A 25575-nucleotide genomic window follows, 5' to 3' on the forward strand; every position below is an offset into this window, starting at 1 on the left:
ACGTGAGGAGAGGAGAATAGAGAAGTGTCTGGCCACGCTCTTGTTTATTTGGCCCTCTTACATGAAACTTTCACTTGAAAGTTTGATTGACAGGTAATGTGACATTTGATTTTAATCTTTTTGTTTTCCAAACAAGCTTTACTGTCTCATTAATATCTAGGGTTGCCTGAATCTGTCACCCCCTCATTTTAACACTTCTCTTGAACTTTCCCATAATGCTGAGGGTTAATGATTCATTCATTTCAAACAAATACCGAAAAGCACAGTGTAGAAAAATTGTCCAACACACACAATTGCTGGAAGCTGTAAACTCCCAAATTATCTGCATAAGAAGGAGGAGATATTTATTATCTTCAGAAGGGAGGGAAACACACTTTGAAAAGTAAGGCAGGTATAGAGAAAACTGGACATGGTGAGGTTACATTCTATTAATTTAGAACGAAAAACATTCCAAGCATATTAATTTAAAAGGAAATACCACGTATCATCATCATTATTTCCATTGTTTTTCTCTGATGAGTCTCTACAATGAACCCACCTACCTGCAGACTGCCCACCCACCCACCCACCCTTCTGGCTGCTGCTTGCAGGATGGCAGTCTGGTGAGAAGGGAAGTTTGATGAAGTGCCTGCCTTGTCTACAGGTGCCCATTTGTGCTCACCTCTGGCATAAATATAAGTCCAAACTCTTCATTAAGCACACACAGTCATTAGTGCCCACGCTTTTATTCCCCTCTGACAAGGAAAAAGAGTCTCTCTCCTATACTATAATTTTTTAAATAGAGAAAAATCTTATATAGCTGTATAGGTCAAATGTTAATGAAACAAAATCTGCTCTGTGTCCTATTTGAATATTCAAGATAAATTGAGGGCTCCGGAAATAAACAGAAATCTCTTTTAAAAGACCTTAACTTTTTAAAAGCAAAAATTGTGACAAATCTGTCCAAGAAATTATATATGAGAAAAATTTAAAGCAACTGGAATTTGTCTAGAAACAGTATCTTGTCAAATTGATGCTTTTTATAAACCAACTAAAGCAAAAAAACAACCCAGCAGCTCAGACACTGACAACATGATAAGGATTTTCACAGTTGCAGTCACAATCGAAAGTACATCAAAAATCTGCACAATTGAGCTTTAAACCAAATTTTTCCTTGGGAAAGTGGACTAGATTCATAAGTTGTTGAGTTAGGTTACATTAAGTGTTACTAATGAAATTTGAAAATTCTGCTGGGAGTGTACAAAAGAGGAGGAACATGATCTGTGATGTTTCAAAGAGCTGTTAATTAAGACAACATGTTTATTTAATATTGATTAGTTTTAGGATTCATATTTAATATTAAGCCCATACTTTATGACAGAAGCAGTGGTTTATAATAACAAAAATAACTGAAGACAAAAATTACATTTTGCTATGACTGTTCACAGGAAAGACATGATCTCAAAGGGAATAATGAAAATTTAAAAATAGTAGGGATTTTATGGTTCCCCCCCGCACTGTTCTCTTATAACTTGAAAATAAACTTATTTCCTAGGTGAAAGAATAACCCCCAGCACTCTGTGTTAACAGAACTGTCCTGTCTCAAGTGACTGTTTTTCTCCAAAACACCTTTACAGTCTCTTCATTTGGATTCAGTGTCCAAGAAAAAGAAATAATCACTGTCATGTGTGAACATTTAGGGGAACTACCGGTGATGCCTGAAGTTCAGATCTACTCCTAAAATCACACATGGATATTTATGAAGAGAATATAGACTATTATCACTATCTACAAGAGAATAGCAAGAACAAAGCAAGAATTACAAGTGATGATAGGCAGGGGTTTTACTGGAAAGAAATAAATGAGAACTGTATCACATTCAGCTTCTAAATCTCTTCTCCCTCATATTTTCAGTGCCTACAGCGCTGTGTAGCACATTACCAACCCTGCAAATTCAATAGCCCCAAACAGTTGCTATCTCATGGAAGTCCGGCACACGGCTCAGCCCAGGACCATCTGCAGAGAGCACATCCTTCCTTTTGATTCCTCAAATTTTCAGTAGCAACCTGACGTGAGGTTAATTACAGTGGTTTGAGCCACAAGTGTGAGGCTGCACACGCTTCCCAGCTTACAAAAGTAGACTCCTGACAGATCTTACAATGAAGCTGCTGCTAAAGTGTGGTAAGTGGTAAATGAGGGTTGACTAAATTGCAGCTTTGTCATAGCTCGAGTGTGGGCTGCCTGCAAACTGTGCATGATTGAAGCACAGTGGGACCCCTGGCCCATTCCTTATTCCAGATCAAAATCATAGCTGGTAGATGCTGTTCCCCCTTCTCCTCCACCCAAAGTGCTGTTTTGTCGGTGGTGGGAGATGCTGCTGCCGGGGAGCGCAGCAGCCTGGCGGACTCTGTCCCTCGCTGACCATCACTGTGACACGTGTCACCAGACAAGGGCCTTTCACCCCACACTGCCTGACTGACAATTTCTCCAAATGCCTATACAAGGACAGATGCACGTTTGCAACACCACACTCTGCTCTGTGTTCAGCGTTTTCCTGCTCATTCAAGGAACAAAGAGGTCCTCAATAAAACTTGCTTTTTGTTGGAGGGAAGGGAGGTGGAAAAGGGAGGGTATGTAATGTACCAGTTAGGACACCATTATAAGATGAATATACTGTAGCTAAAGCAGTAAAAAGCTACATTTCACACAATTCTGTGACTAATGCATTAGTAGTTGTTCTACTTAAAAGAACACTGACAAGGTACTTCTCATAATCCTTAAAATATTTTTCTCCCTGTTTATAATAATCCCCTGGAAGCTTAAACTAGAATCTATTTCCCTTATGAATGTTTTTTTGCTCATCCATTATCTCTATGTGGATGTCTCATGAATGCAAAAGAATGAAAAGAAATAATAAGGATGAGGTTTGCCACTGTGTATGTTTTCAAGTGATCTTTCTTTCTTAGCACACAGAAAGAAGAGGTTCACTGCAAGAGGTTGCAAAACAAAAAGAAGAAAAAGAAGGAGGAAAAAAAAAACAACAACTGAGTCTAGTTTGGGCCACATCTATTTAAAGCCGGAGAGCAGTAAAATTCTACGTTGACAATTACCATTTGTCCAGTACTGCTCTGCAGGGAGTAAGGGAATTTCAGTACACTCAAACAGCCTGAAATAAAAGTCTCAGCTGTCTGGATTTAAATGTGAACACTGTCAATTCCTGCAAATTTAAGAAAAATTCTCAACATACAGAATGAAATCAAAATCCTCTATCCTCATGCCTGTGATAACCATATTTATTTTGGTCATCACACACTAGCCAGAGCCTATATCTGTTCTGAATCTCCTCTTCCAGGCCTGTGCATAATCTCCCTGCACTTCAGGAAATCCAGCCACCATAATTTCTGCTTGCTCTTCTCTGCCTGTACCTTCTAATAGCTGCACCAGACTTGAGGGCAGCTCTGCATCATGTCCATAGATGCTCTGTTTAGCCACTGCTGCTGGCCACACCATGCACCCCTCTCTGACTTCTCAAACACTGACAAAAATCCACAGTACTTTATTTTTTTAAGTGCACAGTTCCTGCAAAAATAGAAAGAGATTCTTAGCATCATCTTTAAAGACTGCTCCCCTGAAAGCTGTAAAACAAGAGGAGCTTTCAGGAAGGCTGAAGGACTGGGCTTTTTAACAGCTATTTGTTTGGGAAGCAGAGATAAGAAATAGGAAAATTGGTGTTTAAAGATGGGGTGCAGAGATTGAAGATTTTATAAAGAAACATTTCAATGCCCACAGAATTACTGTTGATCAAGCTAAACTTGAAAAAGTATTTGTGTTTGGGTCAGATGGAAAGACCTCAAACTTCCCTTCAAAACCCGTTTTTTCCTTTAAAACAACACAGTCTAGCCTTGCCACATGACCTGCTCAGTCTGAGCAAACTCAAACATATTAAATCAAAATTCCTCAGGAAGCATTTAGTTAGAAGGAGCTTGGCAATGACGATACAATCTTTCTAGAGCAATGGCAAAAGATGTTCAGTTCACCACTCACCAGTGGAAAAGGCACCTACATCAACACAAACAGAAGGAGAGAACTTCTTGGCAGCTGCATCACTGTTCCACAGCATTAAATCCCCCGTCACTCAGAAGGAGAGGTGCCTGCACGCAGTTCTGCCCCACGCCATCTCTCACCCACACACCATAACGAGCCGACACACTCGGAACCTTTCCTGGAGGTCCTGCCCAAGGGCAGCTGCAAGAGCACAGGGCCCCCAGCTACTTGGGGAGTTTATAGGGCACTCCCTTTGCTATTTCAATGACACAACAAATAACCTTGCAAATATCTGCACGGAAAAAACACCGGCAGATGGACTTCTCATAGCTCTTCACATGTGTAAGTCAAACACACAGGCCTAGGTCACACTGCCCTCACAACAGCTCTTGAGATGCAGGCTCAACAGCAAAGAGCTGGCAGTGAGGGAGTAACAGCAGCAACACAGGATTTCTGGATTGTTCTAGTCTCAAGACTCACACCAATAGCCTTCCTCTCTAAACCTGCCTCTTACACAGCATCAGGTTCAGGAGCTGCACCACATTGAGCCAGCAGAAAAGTTCTTAGAGACTTTGTGCTATCCAGTGCCACCTGTGGCCACCTTCTGCTTTTCAAAATGGTCAGTGGCTGATGAAATGATCCCCCTCAAAAAAACAGAGCCAGAATTACCAACGTACAGAACACTCAACACCCACTGCACAAGACAAGAGTACAAGCACAGCAAACATTCTGTGCTACACAAATACGCTCAAATGTGCAGCATTGAAAAACAACGGGAGCACAAACATTTGCTGCTATAAAAATAACCCTCTGGAAACCAGCCTGATTTTGATGTCTTGTACACTCAGCCTGGTTTCTCTTTTCCTGTACATTCTTGTAAATTTTGATTTGTTGCAGAAGTGAAATAAAAATAAGCTTCTTATTAAAAACTACCTAGAACATCAAATCCCATGCAATAAGAAAGTTAACAATTGTAAAACCTGTCATGTCTCTGAGAAGCAGAGGAATTATCTTGTTATCAATTTAATAATGGAACACTGAAGTAAATGATGCCATCCACTGACACCAGTAACACTGTCTCTCCTGGGAAATTCATGTTGGTAGGAACTGTCAATCTAGATGGATATGGACATATGAAACATCGTACCTTCAGTCCATAAATCTATTCTTTCTGCACTGCCTTAATAAAAAGATTCTGCATGATGATAAAGACAAGCAACGCAGAATGTCTTGACACTGCTGACCTGCAATTCTGCTTCTCTTCTCTCTTCTTTTTTCAGGGAATTTACTCTCCAGTAAATAATTTAACAATCTCTAACCATCCAGTGTTTTCCTCCTTCCCTTGCACTTAAAATACATACATTTGAGTATATGAAAATGGGACAAGTAAGGGATATTAGTGTGTTTATTATTCAGCTGTAGCATACCTTCTGAATAAAGCACTTTCTGTGCCTTGCTACTTTATAATGAGATCTGTTTGTTTTTTAAAGGAAGGGGAAGTTAGATACAACAGAGCAACACAAAAATAGGCCAAACATTATCAGCACACAATTAAGTCTAAAAAGATGATGACAAAAGTTTGAAAATGCTATGATTTGCTCTATATATTACATAAAAAAAGTCAGCATGAGCAGAAAACACCAAGGATTCTAATCCCTGGCTAAATGGAGATGCTTATTTTTAAATGAAGTTATTTTCATATGATGACTCTGCTTCTATCAATGAGATCCACCTATTTAATGAGATTATATGATGGATTTCGGTGAGTACACTGGGCTACAACTTCAATATCAGGCCTAGAGTTGTTAGGTTCTAACACCCTCAGACAAACAAAACACAAAGGTTATGAAGAAACCCTTTTCTTTGTAAAATGACACTACTTGTGTCTTTGATGGGAGCAGAAAGCTAATCAGGTTGCACTTTTGAACTTGCTGCACCTGTAGAAAAACAAGGGATCTGCTTGGTTTTGTAAGTGTCCCTCTACCATGTCAGACTCAGCCCTGTGTCAGCATTACCAGGGCAGCAGAGGAGCTACCTTGGCCCTCCTTACACAGAAATGTACAGGCACACATCACAGACATGGAAATGTGCATGAATGAAAATGAAAATGAAATGTGACCTAATGAGAGTGCTGCTAATTCTCAATGCAACTGAAAAAAAGGTCAAGAGAATAAAAAGATCCGATGCATCCCTCATGACTCAGGGCACTCTAATGAAGATGTGGCAACTTCTGAACAGTGAAAAGGGAACCATGGAACCCCAAAGCATATGTACAATGAAAGAGAATATAGCACCTGTTTAGAGCTTCAGGGAAGCTCAAATATTTAACATGACTAGAAGAAGTATGTCCATTTTATGACAGACTGTTGAAAATTTCAATACTTCAGGTAAACCCTTCAAATTACATTGAAAATTACCTATGTGGCTAAAGACTTCCCTGGAAATTTGATAGAATCTCAGGGATTTTATTTTTCATAGGAAATCTATCCTAGTTCAACCTTTAGTCTCTTTGATAACGAGTGAAAACAAATTTATGAGTGCATGGAAATAAAGGCTGAATCCAAGAGAAGACTGAAGACAGATACTAATTTTTGGCAGTGTTTCTTTCTAACAATGCCTGCAAGCCCTTGTGGAATTGGCATGCCCCTGCTGTATTTCTGTGCTTTCCACGCCGATTTAATATAAAGAGAAAGCAGAGGAGGCCAATACATTATTGGAGGAGCTAAGAGAAAAGGGATATATCTAATTCTATGATATTTCAGACACATGCTATGACCTGTAGCAAAAGCTTTCCACCAGGGTGCTGACACATTATTGATTCTCGAGACGACGTAAGAAAAACAAGGCTGGCAAAAAGCTGCACAAATTTGTGATTTTTTTTCCTCCACCTTTAGAAATTTTTCTCTTATCAAATTCTCTGCCCAGATACACAAGGTCCTTTTAATCACAGTTCTTTGAGCACCTCGCTAATTGTTGCTCTTTATTTCCACAATAGCACAGGCAACTCTCCGCAGGGTGCCCCTCTGAGAGGGGAAGCCAACTGGAGACAAAGATGTTCAAGGCATGTAGGCTGTTCCCACAGAGGGAATGAGCAGCTGTGGGCTGAAAGGAACCCCAAGACCCCTTCCAGACCTTGGCTGCCTCTAGATATATACAGATATATTTCCCCAATTACTCAGCAGCAAAACTGCTTAACTTATTAGAAAACAAATTCAGCAGAAAATATAAAGAGACAAAATACAGAATTAATAACTTCATCACAGTTTCCTAACCCCTGCACTCTGTCAGCTAGCAATTCCCCAGGTCAAATCTGTCTCTTTGCATCTCTGAGAAGTCCATCCTATCTCTTCTCTTGCTCCATCACCCCCCAGGGCTTCTTTTAATTCACTTCTTGGATTTTGAAGACTCAAGAAAGCTAGCAGTATCCGTGCTAGTAGTGGAGAAATTGTGACTTAGAGAACAGAAAGAAAAACCCCTCCCTTTTTACACTTCAGAGCCCTGTGATCTACTTCATCATGCGACATTGCTGGGGCCAGAGGGATGCTTGGAAGGACTAAACTATTTTGTCAGCCAGCTTGCATCCTCTGCAACTCACCCACTCTCTCTCTGTGCACCATCACCCTCCTAGTGATATACTGAAAATCAGTGATAATTTACCTGATTTGGCACAAACCACTCTTCAGTTAGGCTTTTCTGAGAGGTGAGGGTGTGGTAGTTAGGAAGATGTGTAGGAACAGGCTATAAGGCTTGTCCCATCTTCAGGACATTATCTGATGGCTTTAAATGCCAGCTGCATGGGGGAGACCTATCAGTCCCTAAATACTATTTGTATTTAAATACTATATATAAATAGTATAAAAATACTATTTCCCTAGGTATAAGTCTAGCTATGGGACTTCACAAAGAGGAGAGCTTCTTCACAGTCCCAAACCTGCCTGATCAATGGGGCAGGCTCACCTCATGACCAGAGACAATCTGCAAATGTTCACAGGGCTAAAAGCATGCTATCTTTTCAATGGCCAAAGCAAGACCAGTGGGATCCAATCCCACCAGAACCCTTCATTTGGGAAAAAAATGTTTCATATATAAATATTTCTACAGTGAAAATTATAATAAAGTAGTCCATTATCAAAGAGAGAAACTCTACTTTCTGTCAGGCACAGAACTTTTTGAGAAGTGAAGATGAAAATCCATGTTTTCTGTTGATCTATTCATATGTATTTCCTATCATCCCCTGGTATTTCCCAGCTGGGCAAAACTTCAGGGAACAACAGTGCCCCTATGCACTGAACCTCCTGGTGGCAGGTCTGCAGGGCTCCCATCTGTGCTATGATCAGAAAAATATCACGAGTGGGTAGCTTTTCTTCCTATGCAGACATTAGAATTTACTTAAGTAGCTAGCTGTTATGTCTGATGACCCAAGTAGTTTTTTGGCTACACTCCAGCAGCAAAGATACAAAATTAAGGGCTGTAAATTGGCAGCTACCTTCTGACTAATCTTTTCTCCTCAAGTGCCAGTTCGACCCACCTATTCATATTTTAGGGAAGCTCATGTGAAGATGCTGAGAAAGTGAAAGAGGCCCTACTATTTCACTGCATATCTGGAAGTTAAATAAAATTGTTACCTAACTTGTTCAGCATACTGCTATGTGATTGGACATTTTAAGATTAAAATGCATTGAATTTTCTACAGCCTTATAGCCTCATTCAAATGATCATTCAAATGAAAGACCTAAAGTTGGTGAGATTTTTATCAATGTCCCAGCTGTGAATATGTGTGCTCCCAAAAAGATAAATCAAAAATAAATCATGTGAAGTGTGGATGCCTTTGGCAGAATCAAAGGTAAAAGTCCTACTAGGAACCAGAGGTGTGCTGAGAGAGACATTGAGAGAATGCAAATATAGCACACATACATTTTTAATGCCCACCCTTTGCTTTAAGATGCACACACTGCACACAGGTAAGAATTTGGGGTACCTATAAAATTGCACAATCTTTAGATCCTCTCATCTGAGCTGTACATAACTTAAATGAAACATTCTGCACACATATTGAGATTTTAATACAGTTATAGAGAGAGAGCATATATGGCTAGGTGGCCAAGAATGGTGTAGCTAAGAATAAGTCTATCATATCATATTACACTGCAAGAAAAGTGAAGCAGATTTTTATAAATGCTGCCCTGAAATTTAGGAATAGAGCTTCAATATTTTTTTTCTATACATAAAACTTAAATTAGACTTAAATTACATCCTTATGCATAGAGAGAAAAATCAACGTAACTACAATTTTATAAAAAAATATTTAACATAAAAAGAAGTAAAATAAAATTAAATTTGAAATAGATTAGGAACCCTGCACTTAAAAATGTGAGAAAGATGTAAAAATAACCAGTGAAAAAGCATTCGTCCTGAGATTTATGAGACTGGAAAGAGCAGTGGCAGGAAACAGGAAAGAAAAGCACTCTGTTGGTTTCTTAGTTTACATTTAACCTACGTGGCTCACAACAAAGGATGTACTCAAGTCTCCTTTAAACCATCCTTTAAAATATTTATTTGGGTTTAAGTGTTCAGTAAATAAGTGCTTTCTGTCACACACTTCCTTCTACACTCAAAAGACCATCTCCACTAGCTCTGCATACAAGGTTTCAACACACAAGCTGGTTACTGCTGATTTATGAGATACCTACCCTGGGCACACCTGCAGCCAGTGGCTGCTCTAGTGCTCTTTCAAACCCCATAAAATAGGTAAGGCTGGTTTGCTATGTCCAAAATTGAAGTTGAATCAGGCTGTATTTGCTCCAAGTTCCCAACAGGGGTAGTTACCACACTGACACACTGCAATTTGCTATCCCATGGTAATTGGTTGGCATGCCTGTGTTCACTCAACTGTGTATTAGACTAAGACTGTATGAAGGGAACAAGATTACATTTTGGATCCTGCTGGCCACCTCATTTTGCATGTTTAGCTGTTGCTTCTTTAAGCATAGTTCATTAGGAAAAAAACCAACCAAACAAAAAACCCCAACAAAAAACAACCCCCCAAAAAACCAAAAAAACAAAAAGAAAAAAACCCACCACAAAAAAAAAGCACCATAAAAGCCCCCAAAAAACAAACCCACAAAAAAAAAAAACCAAAACAAAACCAAAAACCCAAACCAAACAAACAAAATAATTAAAATACAAAACAGGGTGAGTTGAGATCCAGAATATAGAATTGTGACAGATATGAGAAGTTTGGTAATGAAGACTATGTAAAAGTTTATGGTCGTAGTTCTTAAACACAATGTGCATAAAAAGTTTAGAAGCAACCAGCAAATTGAGGGTGTAGAATAAGTTCAGAGCCCACTAAGAATTCTGCTAATCTACATGCTCCTCTTGGTAGATAAAGAAACGAAAAAACATCTTGGAACACTTTATTCCCACATTTCTCTCAGAATTTGAGATCTTTCCCTAGCCCCCCTCCCCAGAAAGCACAGGAGGCTGGGATATAGTCCAGCTGCTGTCAATCATGCTGAAGAGCTGGCTCTAATTGTGATAGATTCAAGCATGTGCCTCTGCCTTTCTTGTCTGAGCTAGAACATGTCTGCAGAGAGCCAGCTCTCCTACTACCGCCACAGTTCAGAGCAGCAAACGCCGCGCTTGCTTCTGAACAAAAATAAACAGTTTGGTGATAGAACTGCATCTACACTAGGTTCTGCCAGGACAGCAGCTATATGCCATTTTATTTTTAGTATTCCTAGCCTACATAAGTATGCGAGCAAGCCTTTTAAATATAGACCTAGCTTTCATATTTTTCTTCATTAGAGCTCTAGCAGAATGCCTAAAATGTAAACCACACCACAGAATATAGAGAATATGGGCTACAGGACCAGCATACACTTACTCCTTTGATCAGGTATACATTCGCTTTCCTATTATTATTGTAATACAAATACTGTAATAGGAAAGATGAAAAAGCAGAATTATCTAAATCACATATACTCAGTGCTTCACAAACTACTAAAATCGTATCACAGGCAGTAAAATGAATGTCAAAGGTACTGTGCATTTTAAAAGATCAAATTCTATAATTTAGCTAACTGCCTATGACAAACATGAAATGGAAATTAGAAAGACATATTTAGGAGATATGTATTTTGCACAGGTAATCAGACTAGCAGAATTTGTCATTTTTACAAACTTTAGATTTTAATTTTGATAGGTTGTTGATGCTTAACAATTTAAAAATTTTGCCTTTATTTTATTTTTCACATTTATTTTGTAAGATTGCCACAAGGTCGTTTTATCTACATCCAATGGCATCTACATCTTAATATTAAAACAATAACTACCCAGAAAAGGGCATTTTCCAGGGAGTAATGACTGGCTGGGAGGAGTTGATGGCCTGAGGCACTGCTGAGGGCCATTAACCCTGGCCAGTTATTAATCGCCAGGAAATGCCCTGCACCAAGGTTGTTATTGCTATTTTAAGCACAGACTGAGGGGGCGAAATGGATATCTGAGCATACAGGGGGTTTAACACACGATGCCATTTCCTTTGTTGCAGTTTATGGAGGACATTTCTACAATCTACAGTCCTGATACCCAACCAGATCACACAGATCATTTTGAAGCACTCCATTGCACTCCATTGTGCACACAGTACCTTACCAAACTGATAAAACAGTTGGGATTTTTAAGAGATTGTCTTTTCCCTCTAAATAATAGTCTGCATGTTCATACTTTAGTAAGATGAACAGAAATATGCAACTCTTCATGTAACTGTCAGCAGAATTACATTCCGAAAATATCTTTTTTAATCATACTGTCTTTATGTTTGGGGCATTTCCTATGTCAATACTCCTACTTAATGACCGCTCACATATCCCTGCAGAAAGGAATTTTTAGCAGCAACTGCCAAAGCACATCCTGAAGCAGCTTCAGCTGATGCTAGCCATTAAGGAGTTTGTCTTTTCCAATAATCAAGCAGATTGGATCATTTTCTAGGAGATGGTTGGTGAAGTATTTCAGAAACTGCTTTAATTTTCTCCTACTTCTTACCCCAAGGCTAAAGTTCTAAAGATGTATTCATAGTCCACACAGAACTGTGAAATTTTTTCTTTTTTTTTTCAGGGATCAATAAATCACTTTTTAAATCAAAAGTATATTCTTAGCATATGTCCAAATAGTCTTCTGCCTTACTGAACTACTCCCTATTTTTCAAACCTTAGCTGTAATAGTAAAACAAACAAAATAAGTCATGGCTTTATAACATGTCTAGGAAGAAAGTACAGTTCTGCACTAAACTAGTTTTCAACAAAATTTCTCAACAAAGCAGTAATTTCCAAGTGCAAAACATGAAAGACCTTCTCACATTTTTCCTCAAAGTCCTAATTTGTCACCACAAACATGTACATCTGAATCATACATTGATTGTAAAAATCTCACTGAAGTTAACATGTGGTCCTATTTTCAATTATAAATTGCAGTTTCCAGCAACAGATATGTGCTTTCCTAAAATAAAATCCCCTCAAATTGATGGCCAGAGTATGTGTTTCCACTTCTTTGTCAGATTAATAATCACATTTTTGAAAAATTTAAAGTAAAAAACCAACACTGTGTGACTATTGTGCAGCTGGGATCAAACATTATGACATGTACTTCATGGTCATTTCAACATGCGTGGTCAAATTCTGTCTCTGGGTAAATTTTTAGCAGATTTACTTGTATTACTGTATGTAGGATTGTTTGAGGTGACCCTCTGGAAATGCAGCAAATCTTAGTAAATTACAAGTAGCATTTGAATTACAAACCCCTTAGCACATCATTTCAGACTACTACAAAATATATCTATATCTCAGCTTCAGTTCAAGTAATGTAGTTATATGCTAATCAGGTTGTCAAAATGTAATACAGGAACAATGGTCCAAAGGTTGAGACAGGACTGGGTGGCAGAGAGGGCTTCTGATCGTGGGTGCAAACCTAAGAGCTCCTCTTTGTGCACTGACAGTGTAAATCCCCAGGAATGGGTTACAAGCTCAGTGTCCCTCCTCCCACATGCACCAGCAGCAGCTCCCTAGGACAAGCTCACAGTATTTTTCTAAAAAATTTGCCCAGCTTTTAAGAAATCTGTGGCACAGGATTTCCCTGAGTCAGAGGTGATGCTTTCAGATAGTTTTTCCAGCAGGTTTTTCTCAGCCTGTATGTACCTCTGGGACTGGCAATGCCCCATGAGTATGAGCTCCACAGCTGCCGAGCCATGTGGTGAAGAATCTCCCATCACTCATTTCCACCTATCACCCTTCTGGTTCCAAACCAGCAAGATGTGAACCACAAAGTGTATTCAAATTGTGAAGGGGAAAAAAAAGAATCAACATGCTGACACAGTGATGGGTTTTGCTTTGTTTTCTTCCATTCCTAGAAATTCTGTGTTTGATAAGCTTTATTTCAATGTTATCCAGCATTAAGCTGAGATTTTCATAGCAATGAAAATCTTACTCTAATCCTAGTATAGTTAGCTTAAAATCACTCACTGTACATATAAATTTATCAATGGTTTATCCCATCTGCATACTACTTTAATTTCTTTTTCCCTGGCAGTTCACTGGCAAGTCAATCAGAAATGGAAGATTCTTCATAAAACTTTATGCCAGTTCCCATCTTTATCTCCCTAACATACTATTACCAGCAAAGTTTACATTCTTAAAATTTTCTCTCTCTTCCAGATTGTTAACAAACATTTTGAATAGCACAGAACACAGTACAGATCCCTAAAGAATTTTCCTGCAGCTCTCTAACCATTGTGAAAATTTACTATTCCTCAACATTGTTTCCTATGTTCAACTGGTTATTTGTTCCTGTAGGTTTATTCCTCTAATCTTATGATAACTTAATTTCTTTCAAATTCCTCAGTGAAGGACCCCACCAAACACTTCTGGAAACCCAAGCTCACTTTTATCATCTGAATTCCTCTTGATGTCCTCAAAGAACTTATTTTTTTTAAGGCATAACATACTACAAAGGAATTTCTTCACTCTTTTGTTTGTTTTTCTTTCTACTACTTCTAATTTTTAGAACAGCTTTTACAAATTTGCATACAAGGATAAAAGATGTTATGCCCGTAGTTCCCCAGATCTCTCCCAGAAAAGAGATTTTACATTGACTCCATGCCACTTCTCTGCTACTTTTCAAGGCTGAAGCAGATCTGCTATAGCCAACATGACTATCAAAACATACTGGTAGATGAGATGATAGATGAAAATTTTCCTGTATTTTCTCTCTTTTTTTTACACCTAAGCCTCGAGGAATGAAAATTTACACCACTGTATTTTTTAGCTCAAACCCATCCCTATTAATATTCAGGTCATGGGAGGCTTAAGCAGATTTTATGTGTTGTGGAAGAGCCTTTCCAAAAAAATTTCCTTCCTTATAAGCAAATGTGATCCCTAAGACACAATATACCAACATTTCTGTTACTAGCCCCTGGTTTTGTTCACTGTGTAAATCGGACTTCTCACTGAATTCCTCCTTGGACTGAACATGGGAAAAATGCATCCTGCTGGCTCACAAAGACCCAAACCAGGATCAGGAGCCATGGGGACGCCCTCAGGATGGGGGAAAAGCAAAAGCTTCCCTGGAACATGCAGAGGTATGTTGTCAATGTGTCTGCTGCTCTTTTGGGGCAGCTTTTTGCCTTCTCTTTTCTAGGAAGTATTTTTCTTTACTTTTTTCATCCTTCCTTTTACTTGTGGTGAATGACAAAGAAAAAAAGGAAATGTGGTCATGTGCTCCAAGATCTCTTCCTTTCTACCCACCACAGTAGTCACTGGAAATGGAGGAGTTACGGCCACTCTTGTGCTCTACACTCTCTAGAGCTAAGTGATTTTGTTCCTGGACAAGGCAATGAGTGTGACTGCCTTATTCCAACCTCACCTTCCCTTTTGAGCTAGGATTTCCTCTGATGTTAAGGGAATGGGCCTACTGCCAGTTTTCTGTAGTGAAAGGGATCTTTTCCATATGGTGAATTTAACAACTGCTGTGTGGGTTTTTTCACCTCCTACCAAGCATCCATGATGGCTGGCTTTGGGAAGTTTAAGCTGCAGTAATAACAACTTCTGGAGCTTTTTAAATGTGATTTGAGGGCCTGAAATTCAGATAAAGCAACCCAGGTAGCTGTTCTGCACCTCTGGGAATGTGCAGGCTTCTAGGATGCCCAGCTTGTGGTTCTCTGCCCCTATGATGTGTCCTTTTCCGTTCAGCTGGAGAAGCAGCTGGACTTCCAGCAGAGTTCTCTGAGAGTGCTCAGCACATACCCTCCCCATTAAGATGATGCATCGATATTGGTACCAAGTGAGGTCCACATGGGCATGGCCCTACTTGAATGTTTAGAAATGTCTTATTCCAAGATTGTAGATACTGAGCGCATAAAAATACAAGGTTCTTCACACGGAGATACAACTTAGTAGGTATTTGGAGTACAAAGTATCATTTCTCTGTGATGGAAAGGTAAAGCAACCTATACTAGGTTGAAGAAGAGCAAAACTATTGCTTTTTATAACTTGAAGCAAGTCCTAGTATCCTGAAGCAAGACTAGTATCTCGGAATGCAAATACTATGTACAACATCCCACAGGCCTTTAAATACCCATTAAAAGCAAAAGCTATAATAATACCTGCAAAAATAAATTATTACTAATATCTCTAGTGAGAAATACAACTTTGACCTTCTCACAGTAAAGCTGTGAAGCCTATGAGTCCTCTATATCTTAAAATATTTTCCACCTAATGTCCCTTAATTGTAAGTCTCAAAGGAGATCTACTGCAATTTTAGATATTCTGGTCAATCCCTCTCAGTAACCAAATTACAGAGTCTACTATTAGTGCAGACTTAGTGAGGAAAAAGGTTTATATAAATAGATTAACGCTGTTCCCACTCTGTAGACAAAACCTGTTTTTAAAACCTGAGCTGCTCCAACACAAGACTGATATGTAGGACACCGCTTCAAGGATCACACTGGCAAACCAATTAAATCTCCCCAAGCAAAATATCCAAATAACTGTTGCAAGTCTATTTCTATTCACCTTATAACTTCATCTCTTGGAAGATTGCATGTTTCTGCACCAGAATTTATTTGTAGAAGCAATGCACTCATATATGCCTGTTAACATTTTATTTTTCTTCCTCTGTAGCCCTTTATCTTCTCTTATCCTCACAGGGTAGAATTAAACCAAACCTGGGTTTGTTATCTAAATTTTTAAAAAATCAAACCAAGAACCCACAAAGACCAAATCTAAACAAAACCAGCAGCCTTATTTCATACTTCTATGGTAGAAAAAAAAATTAATAATATAAAAACCAATTGTACCATTTAAAAAAAATAAACAAATCCAAAAAATCCAAGTCCAACAAAACTCCCACAATGCTACAAAGAAGATGGTTTCCAGCCTAGGATCCAGTGATCTGTTCTCACACTCTCTAGCATGGCTACTCCCAGCAGGTGCTCCTGGGACATTCTGAACAAAATGTTGAACAAAAATACATCTTTAACAGCTTCAGCCCTGAAAAGCTGCTCTCTGCTGAGTAACTGTCAGAGAGACTGTCAGCACCATTCCACAAGCAGCAGAACAAACATTAAGACAAGACTCTTCAGCTTGGTTTGGGGGTCCACGAGTACTTACTGTTTCTAGCAGAAGAGGTTTCTCAATTCAACGCATCATGCCACTGATATCTGAATCACAGATTCAGTGTCACAGCTGACAATCTGGTATCCTATGTACATTCCCTAGAGTCATGCAGGAGATCAAACTCATTTGTGTTGAGCTAGGAGGCCAAAAACTTACTTTTAAGACTTCAGTATACTAACGTAGCAATATAGAAAAATATTGAATTGGTCATCTTCTTTCAAGATCCTAGCTCTTTCTTGTGGTACAAATTTCTCTGACATTGGCTTGTTTGTGATGGACTTCTCTTAGTTTGGTAGGGAATGACATTTCCCATGCAATCTATTTCATGGAGTGTCCTGTCAAAGCCCTTATTTGTACTGCTATGACCTCCTGCACATACCCAGACCCAAACTAATTAGCATTCTGAGGTTTTTAATTTATTTGTTTACCTTATTATCATCTATCGGGCACTAGTTACAGGAAGGTGTAGAAAGACTATTTGGCAATTGTGTTCATCACTTTCTTAGTGAAATCTTGGTATAAAGTTTTCTTCAGAGAAGTTACTATTTTCAAACCTTGCTCTTTTCAAGCTTGTTCTCCTCAGTGCAAATGCTAATGAGATTACAGCTCCTTGCTTTACCAGGTCACCAAGACATACTGCCACCACCAGTATTCACAGTTCCAGCACAAATAATGGCCAGATTGTAGCTATTGTCAAGTATGTGAATACAAATTTTAGCAGTAAGTTCTCCTCCTAGGCTTTGTAACTTTTTTTTTCCAAATTTCTCAGCCACTTCCCAATTATTAAAATTTTGTAAACGCTTGCTAACATAAAAGCAATTTTTTTCCCACACCATTTTCATTCCTGTTCAAATCATTAGGTGAGTTCTACTAGGCTGAATTCATATTTCCTAGGTAAACTATTTTCTTGAACGTACCATTCTCTTTCATTTTTTAAGCCACGTTTTGGCTGAAAAGTACACCAATACAACATGTAATCAGGTATCTCCTTGGTGAATAAAATATGAAAGTGGGACTTGTTGTGACATTAGTGTTAGTTCTTTCACCCCACTAACTAAAGCACTTTAACCACTGCGTGTCTCAGTCATGAACTGACATTTATGCATTTCCCACCTGTGGTAGGCTGACCCCAGGAAGCAGCTTTTGATAATCCTTTAGCAGGTAGCATACAAAATCCAGACACCTTATGCTTTCCCCCCTGCTTGGACCCTTACAATATTTTATTTGCTGCTGCTAGCACTGAAGCAAGTTCCTGGTGGTGGCAGGAACTTCATCCTTCATCCACTTTAAGTGGATTTGGGGTCAAAGGGAGGAGCTAACAGAAGAGCAGAAAGGAAAAGACTTCCAGTCTTTCTGTTATCTCTCTTCCAGAGATATTTGCAATCTATAAGCAAGAATGAGAAGCAAGACAGAAGAGACAAAGAATGAAGCCAGCCATGGCAGGGGTTGAAGACAGCACAAGGGAGATGCTGGTTCCTGATTTATAGAGGCGACATGCCACAGTTAAGTGGCATTGCCCAAGGAGCTGTGACTGGTGGTCCTCTTCCACACAACACATTGCAAAATTCAGTTTACATTCTAGCCTCTGCTGGGGGAATTTAGCTGCCCTTTATGGTTTGCTTCTTCCCAATGGCACGAGATGGAATGCTGCTGTGGAATCATTTTCTAGTGAGGCGGTTATTTTGCTCATATCCTTTATCTGTTACATAAATCTCACTCTAACTTACTTGTATTTCACAGCAAAAGTAATTATGTGTAAGTTTTGATTTGCTTTTAAAATTTGCCAGAGTAAGATCAGTTTTTGTACTGTAATCACTTGTGTCCTCATCTGTTTGGCCTTCATTTGAGCAGAAAATGCCATTCTTTGCTTGTTAATTAAGTTCATGCAAACATTTCTCAGAAACTGGTTTTGGTTTTAATAAAACACACAATGTTGAAAAACCCTTTCTAGAGGAGTGAACAGCAATTGGGTGAAGAAAATTTTGCGAACTGTAATTATACAGAATATCTCAAAATAAGCACCAAGAGACTTCTCCTCTGAACAAAATTCTGTTTTCTGTTAGCAACAAATTTACCATTATAATTATATGACAGTTCTTAGATGAGTTCACAGGCATGTTTTAAAAATCCCTGTAAGCAATGCCAAGGTCTACTGCTGGGTGCTGCTTCCCCTATGCCCACGCAGACATTATCAACCTCAAAGATGCCACAGTAGCAACCATAGCCAACGTGCAGAAACTGAATTCACATTCTCAAAGTAATAACTCACATATAATGAGGGATGATCAGAAGATGTTCACCCCAGGAACTCTGGAAGAGTGGGACTTCTTCATCCCACACACAACACTGGGTCTCAGAAAATTCAAATCTTCCTTTTAAAATGATGCTAGTGCTTTTCCTCACAGAAGAGAATGGTTTGATCTCAAGCATAAAGTGCTGTGAGCGGTTTTTGGTGAAGAATGCAGTGGGATAGCATTCCCCCAGAAGAAATGGCCAACAGTCTTCCTGCATTCAATATCCAGGACTTTTACAAAGGATATAAAAATCAAAATTAGGGAATAGGATAATATCTTTGGGTTCATGCTTTCATTTTGGTGAAGCTTAGTCACAGTAAATAAAGCTACAAGAATCTGAGCAACGAAACACACAGTCCATTCACAAGGAAGTAGGATATTAAACATGCAGCACTCTCACTGTCAATATTAAATGTTTAAACACTTTTATACTTACTTATGCGCACATTTAAGCACCAGGAATAAGAAAAAACCTCTTGATTATCTTCCTGTCATAATATATTCAGGAATGTTCACTTATTTTGCTCATAGCTGAAGCATGGGGGTAATAACTTCAAGACAGAAGATATGCAGGCTCTGGGATTTCTAGTTCTATCCATTCAAAATAATGATTGAGGAGAATTTTACTTTCTACCTCGTTGTCCTTGTTGACAAGAACAGTAGCTGAAAACCATTTATGCCAGCTAGCTGGTGCCATTACTCCCAACTGTGATTATTACCTTTCAGAGACAGATATTCCCCACAGCCAAACAGGCTCTAACAAAACTCTATCCTTGTAGTGAAGTTAACTTTAAGTATTGGGTTTTTTCCTAGAGGACTCGATTGTTTATAAAAATACTATAAGCATCTTTCTCACTTGGATTAAGAATGAAAAGAACACCTATTCATTTTATGATCAAATTCAATTCACAGTAAAAATTCTTACTATAAATTACATACCATCTTAAATACAAAATTATTCACAACAGAACTGCTGACCATCCACACTGGAATCAACTCTTTCCCTTGATATTATCTGTTTGAAAGCAAACATCAGTCTAATTAAAAAATCATGACTGTCCTCTGCATGACAGCAATTTCACAGAATTTTCTGTCATAAATATTATTTGGATGAGTTTTTCTAGGCTTTAACAATGTACTTGTATATCAATAAACCAATTTTCATTCTATTGAAAAGATACTAAATATGTGGATTTCACAGACCTGTAAACTAGAGATTCCAAGTAAGTATGTTGCATCTTTATGATTAAGTGGCACTTACATGGTTTGGAAAGTCAGCCTTCAGTTCAGCAATGCTTTTACACCAATATGCTGCTGTTTTCTCGCTGATGAGTTCAATGTTGAGAAAAGAGCCTTGGCCTGGGCCATACAGAGGACCTGAAGTAGTTCCACGCACAATCCTTGGAGAAACATTGGTTACAATATCCTGCAAAATAGGAAATGCTTTCAGACGGATTTTGCAAAGTGAGGTTTATGTTGTTGGTGTGCATTATATAATACAAGCTAAAACATACACGGTGTTTTTAAAAAAACTACAAATATAGAGCAGTTCTCTAAATTAGCAGATTTTCCAGTTAAATTCTTTACATCAGAGGAGGAAAACGTTTGCTCTGTGTGTGAAATGAAATGATAATTATAAAGAAACTGTCAATATTGTACACCTACAGACCACCATACAAAATATTGCCCAAATAGCACTTCTGCACTGGGCAGAGGCCACATAAGACCTATGTGGAAACCTGTGTGGGCCTCAGTCATGTCCCAGCAGACATGGGAACGATCCCCCCAAAGGTGGTCAAAGCCCATGTCCTACCCTCAGGGGTGAACCTCAAAGAGGTACAGCTCACCAGCCTCTCTGCTGCAAAGGCATGGGCCAGGAACCAGCAAAAGTACACCAGTACATCAAACTTCACAAACAAAACCACATGATTAAAAGAGATAAAAATCAAAACACAAAACAAACAAAAAAAAGAAAATAAAGATTAATATTGTAAAGTATGACATTTCTGAAGGCCAATGTGAGGTTAGCAAACAATTTTGAAACACGTAGTAAACACACAAAATGTTGACTTGTTTAGTAGTCTTAATTAAGCCACGATGTCACCAGATCTATATTAACAAAGAACCGTAAATTCTGACATTATTTAAAACTAAAGAGAAACATAGATGGCAAAATGTTGCTTTTGCCAATTTCCAATTAAAAATAATTTTGAGTAAAGGTCATTTATTTACAAACGTATCAGAATTATTTGTTTAAGTACCCCTCCTCACCATCTTGTCATTTTTAGTGAGATAACATGAACCTCTATTAGTATATAGCAATTAAGGTAAATTTACATATTTTAATTAAGAACCATCCCATATAAAACAATTAGGGTAATAGGCATACTAACTGGATTTCATAACATTTGGACGTTTTTCCAGCTAGATAGACAGGAAACCTTAATTAGCATTAATTAGCACTGATCTGCATATGTTTGATAAGGCATACCCTTGCCACAAAAGATTATTTATTCCTGAATCTGCCAAATGCTGCAGTTACAGAGGATAAAGGGACTTTTCTTCACATTGTATGTAAATTTGAGGCAATCTTAATTTGCTTATAAAGTTGAATTAATTATTATACAGTAAATATGCACTAATATTTTATGTTGATACATAGCTATATGTCCATTTACATATGTAAAAATCATACAAGGTAATCTAGCCAGTTCATCTATTTTCAGACCTAATATGTCTGGAACATGGACACCCCATTAATCCCTTATTTCCCTATTATACTATTTTCCTTTCATCACAATACCTTCACCTCCCTCTCAACAGTTAAGTTATATTTTCAGAAAAAAAAAAAATTCAGAACACTTTCTGAATTTATGCAAACCAAAACCATACAGCAAAATGCACTCCCCTCGCTCCCTAAACAAATTACAAAAATTGCAGTTTATGCAGAGGAACCATTTACATCAGTTTGCTCCACATTATCCTCTTGAGCATTTCAGTCCTTTTAGACTGCCTCAGAGGAGCTTGTGCTTTGCCTCCCTGGCAGAAAGCCGTGGCTGCACGCTGGCCATCGTGCCCTGTGAGCAGTCACACCGCCAGTGCCCGAGTCCTGCAGGCACAGGGCGCACAGGGGCAGCTGCAGCGGGAGTTACCCTGGCCGCGCTGCAAGCAACCAGGGGCTGCCTTCTCCCATGCTCCAGAGCAGTCAGCAGCTACACAGCTACTGTAGCATGGCACTAAGCCTGAGCTAACAGCCTGTCTGCTGGTGGGAATTATTACTCCTGGGTTTAGTGCAAATTATGATGATGTACGTGGTCTGACTTCCATTTTGAGGCTCGCTTGTGTGCACGCGTTTGCCAGATAATGCTTGGAGCCACCAATGGTCCTGCTTGTTATCTCACTACGTGCAAGCCTGGGTGTTCTTCCATTCAGTTTCATTTTACTACAGGTAAGAATTCAAAGACTGAGATATTTCAGCCTAGATTATACCTCTTGTGAGGCTCTCTCAAAGCATCTGTCTACTTCCACGTAAAAACACACTGAAGTTTTCCTATCTGACTTGGGTCTCCAGGCAATCTCTTCTCCCTTCTAAAAGGAGAGACCCTGGCTTAGACCCTACAAATGCTGCTGACACCCCATGGCTTTGACACACTCTTTCCCAGAGCTCAGTTACAGTCAACCTCTGAATGACAATTTCTCTCTCCAGGATCCCACAGAGCTGAATCAGGGAATGCACAGACTTTGCAAACTGTCTCAAAAGCAGCCGTTCTTCACTTTAATGACCACAACAGATACACGGAGCCATATGAAATAATAAACACACATACATCTCTCTGCCTACGTTTCCTCACTGCTGAATTTTCCTTGAGATTTTCTGAGATCCCCTTTGGTGCACAGGGACCTTCCCCTCCCATCCCCCAGAAGCACAGACATCAGTTTCTTCCAATGAAGAAGAAGAGGCTTCCACTGCCTCTCCACCGCCTCTGTGTCTCAAGACCACTCTAGTGTGTCCATGCATCACTTTATCACTCCTGACCAAGCCATTTCTGCTTCCAAAAATCCTTCCTGGCTTTGAAATCCAAACATTACCACCTGGCTGCTTTGTCTTGATTCCTTGTGGGAGAGATATGCTGCCCTTATTTGAGATCTCATTCCTCATTTGCCCCTCCTAGTTAAGAGTAAACTAGATGGAAAGAGTCTGTAATGACTGACACTCTGGCACTCCTCCTGTCTCTTGTTAGCACATGACAGCCCCAGGCACAGGGAGACTCACAGTTCATGGAAACAAAATGGAATTTATAACTTATGTGATGATTCAAGGAATCTGTCTATGTACATACAAAATAAAATCACACAAGTGACAGAATAGAAAATTGTCTCCTTGAGACGAGTGTGAAATACCTACACAGAACTTGCCTTACCAGCTTCTTCATATTTTGTCTCCTGCCATGGCTATGAAAAAGCTGAACAAGGGAAGAGCTGGGCAAAGGATCTATTGGCTGGGCTTAGGCAACTTCATGGCCCTTGGTTTTAGGAACGAATTTTACACGGTACCACAGGTTGTTTCACTACGACAAGAAATTCTGGTAGCTGGCCAGTTGCTATTGCTGTCTCCAAAACCAGCAGGTGATGGCAGAGCAACAGAAGCAGCCCTTGAGCTCCAGTCCACGGGGTTTGTGACAAACCACCTTCTAGAGTTTTAATTGAACACTCTTTTTCTGTTTGTAGGAATTGTGAGGCCAAATTCTGGCACTGATAATTAATTTTCTTTTCTGAAACCCTATTTTTTTTCCTTTTATCCCAACTATGCACACTACCCTTTTATTTTTAATAAAAACTACTGTGTGCATAAAAAGCCACAACAGAACTGAAGCAAGAAGCCTGACAGGAAGTACTTCAAGGTTTGAGCCTAAAAACTTTGTTGGTTCTAAACAGAGAGATGACCTGAGTTGGTCTGGTTCCTGCATGCAGGTGAAAGGAGAGGTCCACATAGAGGAATAGAAGAATGTCTCCAATGTCCAAAACAAATCAAGTATCTTACTCCCTCATTCAAGGGAAGCAATGTACAGTCCTTGAGAAAAACAGCACAGCATTTTCATGTACTCTGAATACCAAAGATAGAAGACTTTTAATAAGGAGAAACTAGGGGAGAACAAAGCTTATAACTTTCCACACTAAAATACAAAGCTGTGGGGAAAAAAAAAACAAAACAAAAACTGAAGAAATAATTGGCAAAGATAACAGAAAATACCACATAAAATTACTTTGTTTCATGGGGAAATATTGCAACTCAATGTGGACATGGGGATTAGGGAAACTGTATTTGGTACTAGATTACAGCAATAGAACCTGCTTTGGGGGTTAATGTAAATGAAGAGAAGCAGGGACGACAAACAGAATCAAGGGCTGACTGTGAATCATGAATATTTCAGTCACTGAATTTCTTCCATTGCCTCAAAAGCCTATTCATTTCTCCAGGAGAGTACAGCAGAGACAATCACACTAATCCTGCAAATATCTAGTTCAGGACACCACCAAAGAAAGTGGTGTTACACAGATAAAAGCACTAATATCCTGCTGCTTTTGGATTCCCTTCTCCTGCGTATGACCAATTCTGGTATTCTAGTAACTTGAGAACGAATTAATTTGCATTACACATATATTTCTGTTCCTGTTGATTAATTAATTAACACACTCAAAAGATGACCCAAGGCATTGATCAGGCCCCATTTGCTGTAATAATCCCTGAACTCTGCAATCAGATCATTGAATTCTAAACTACTTAAGTCTAATGGGCTGGGAGATTTGAGACAACAGTTTAAAGATAAGGTCCAGACACTCAGCAGCTTTTAGTCAGCTAAATTTATTTAGGCACATATCAATATATCAGTCCCTACCTTACTAGTCATTCTGGATTGTGCTTTGCTTCACCCTGTCTACATTTGCAGTTGGTAATTGCCACAGATTTTTGCATTGTAAAATCTCAACCATGCTGTCAATAATGACCAGTGAAAGCAGGACAGCAGGGGCATTTTAAGTTTCAGGGCATCCAAAGAGTTGCTGGGCACAGTGCTAGATCATGCAATAAGTACATGCGTGTTCCTCCCAAACTGATCAGCTGAGAAATAATTCACATGGTAAATATTAACATTGTCATTTGAGGGCATGGAAGTTAATGACATGTAGAAATTAATCAAACCATTCACCTCTCTCTCAGACATACTGGTTTATGGGAACAAAGAAGACAGTTCTTCATTAACTGAGTTAACTTTTTATTTCATAATCATGTCTCCTAGAAGCTAAAAAATAGGGGGGGAAAAAGTAAGTATTTGGAGAAAAACGTTGTAAGAGGCCACTTGCAGAAAAGCAGTCTCCCAAGAGTTTTGCCACCTTATGCCTATTCAATCAATGTAGTTATACTAGGCAAATACAATAAAAGATATATAATGTAAAAAGAACCAAGAGAATAAACCTGTATGATTTTTCATATCAAAGCTCTGATGTGTTCCTATTGATTTGCAGAGCTCAAAACATTCTTTTTCTGCCCAACTTTTTTCATAATAGTTCTGCTAAAAGTATGTTAATGAACGCTT

General features: G+C 38.9%; 1 protein-coding gene across 2 annotated transcripts in view; it reads right to left on the minus strand.

The window, feature by feature from the left end:
* Positions 1-25575, minus strand: part of DPYD (dihydropyrimidine dehydrogenase) — a 335424-nt gene that overhangs the window by 110972 nt on the left and 198877 nt on the right. For both annotated transcript variants that reach the window (XM_084211421.1, XM_084211420.1), the window contains one exon: positions 20244-20408. In XM_084211421.1, coding sequence (XP_084067547.1) covers positions 20244-20408 — 165 coding nt within the window. The remainder of the gene's footprint in view (positions 1-20243; positions 20409-25575) is intronic.

The sequence above is a fragment of the Fringilla coelebs genome (genome assembly GCF_963513975.1).
Source record: "Fringilla coelebs genome assembly, chromosome: 9".
In the NCBI taxonomy this organism is placed as follows: Eukaryota; Metazoa; Chordata; class Aves; order Passeriformes; family Fringillidae; genus Fringilla; species Fringilla coelebs.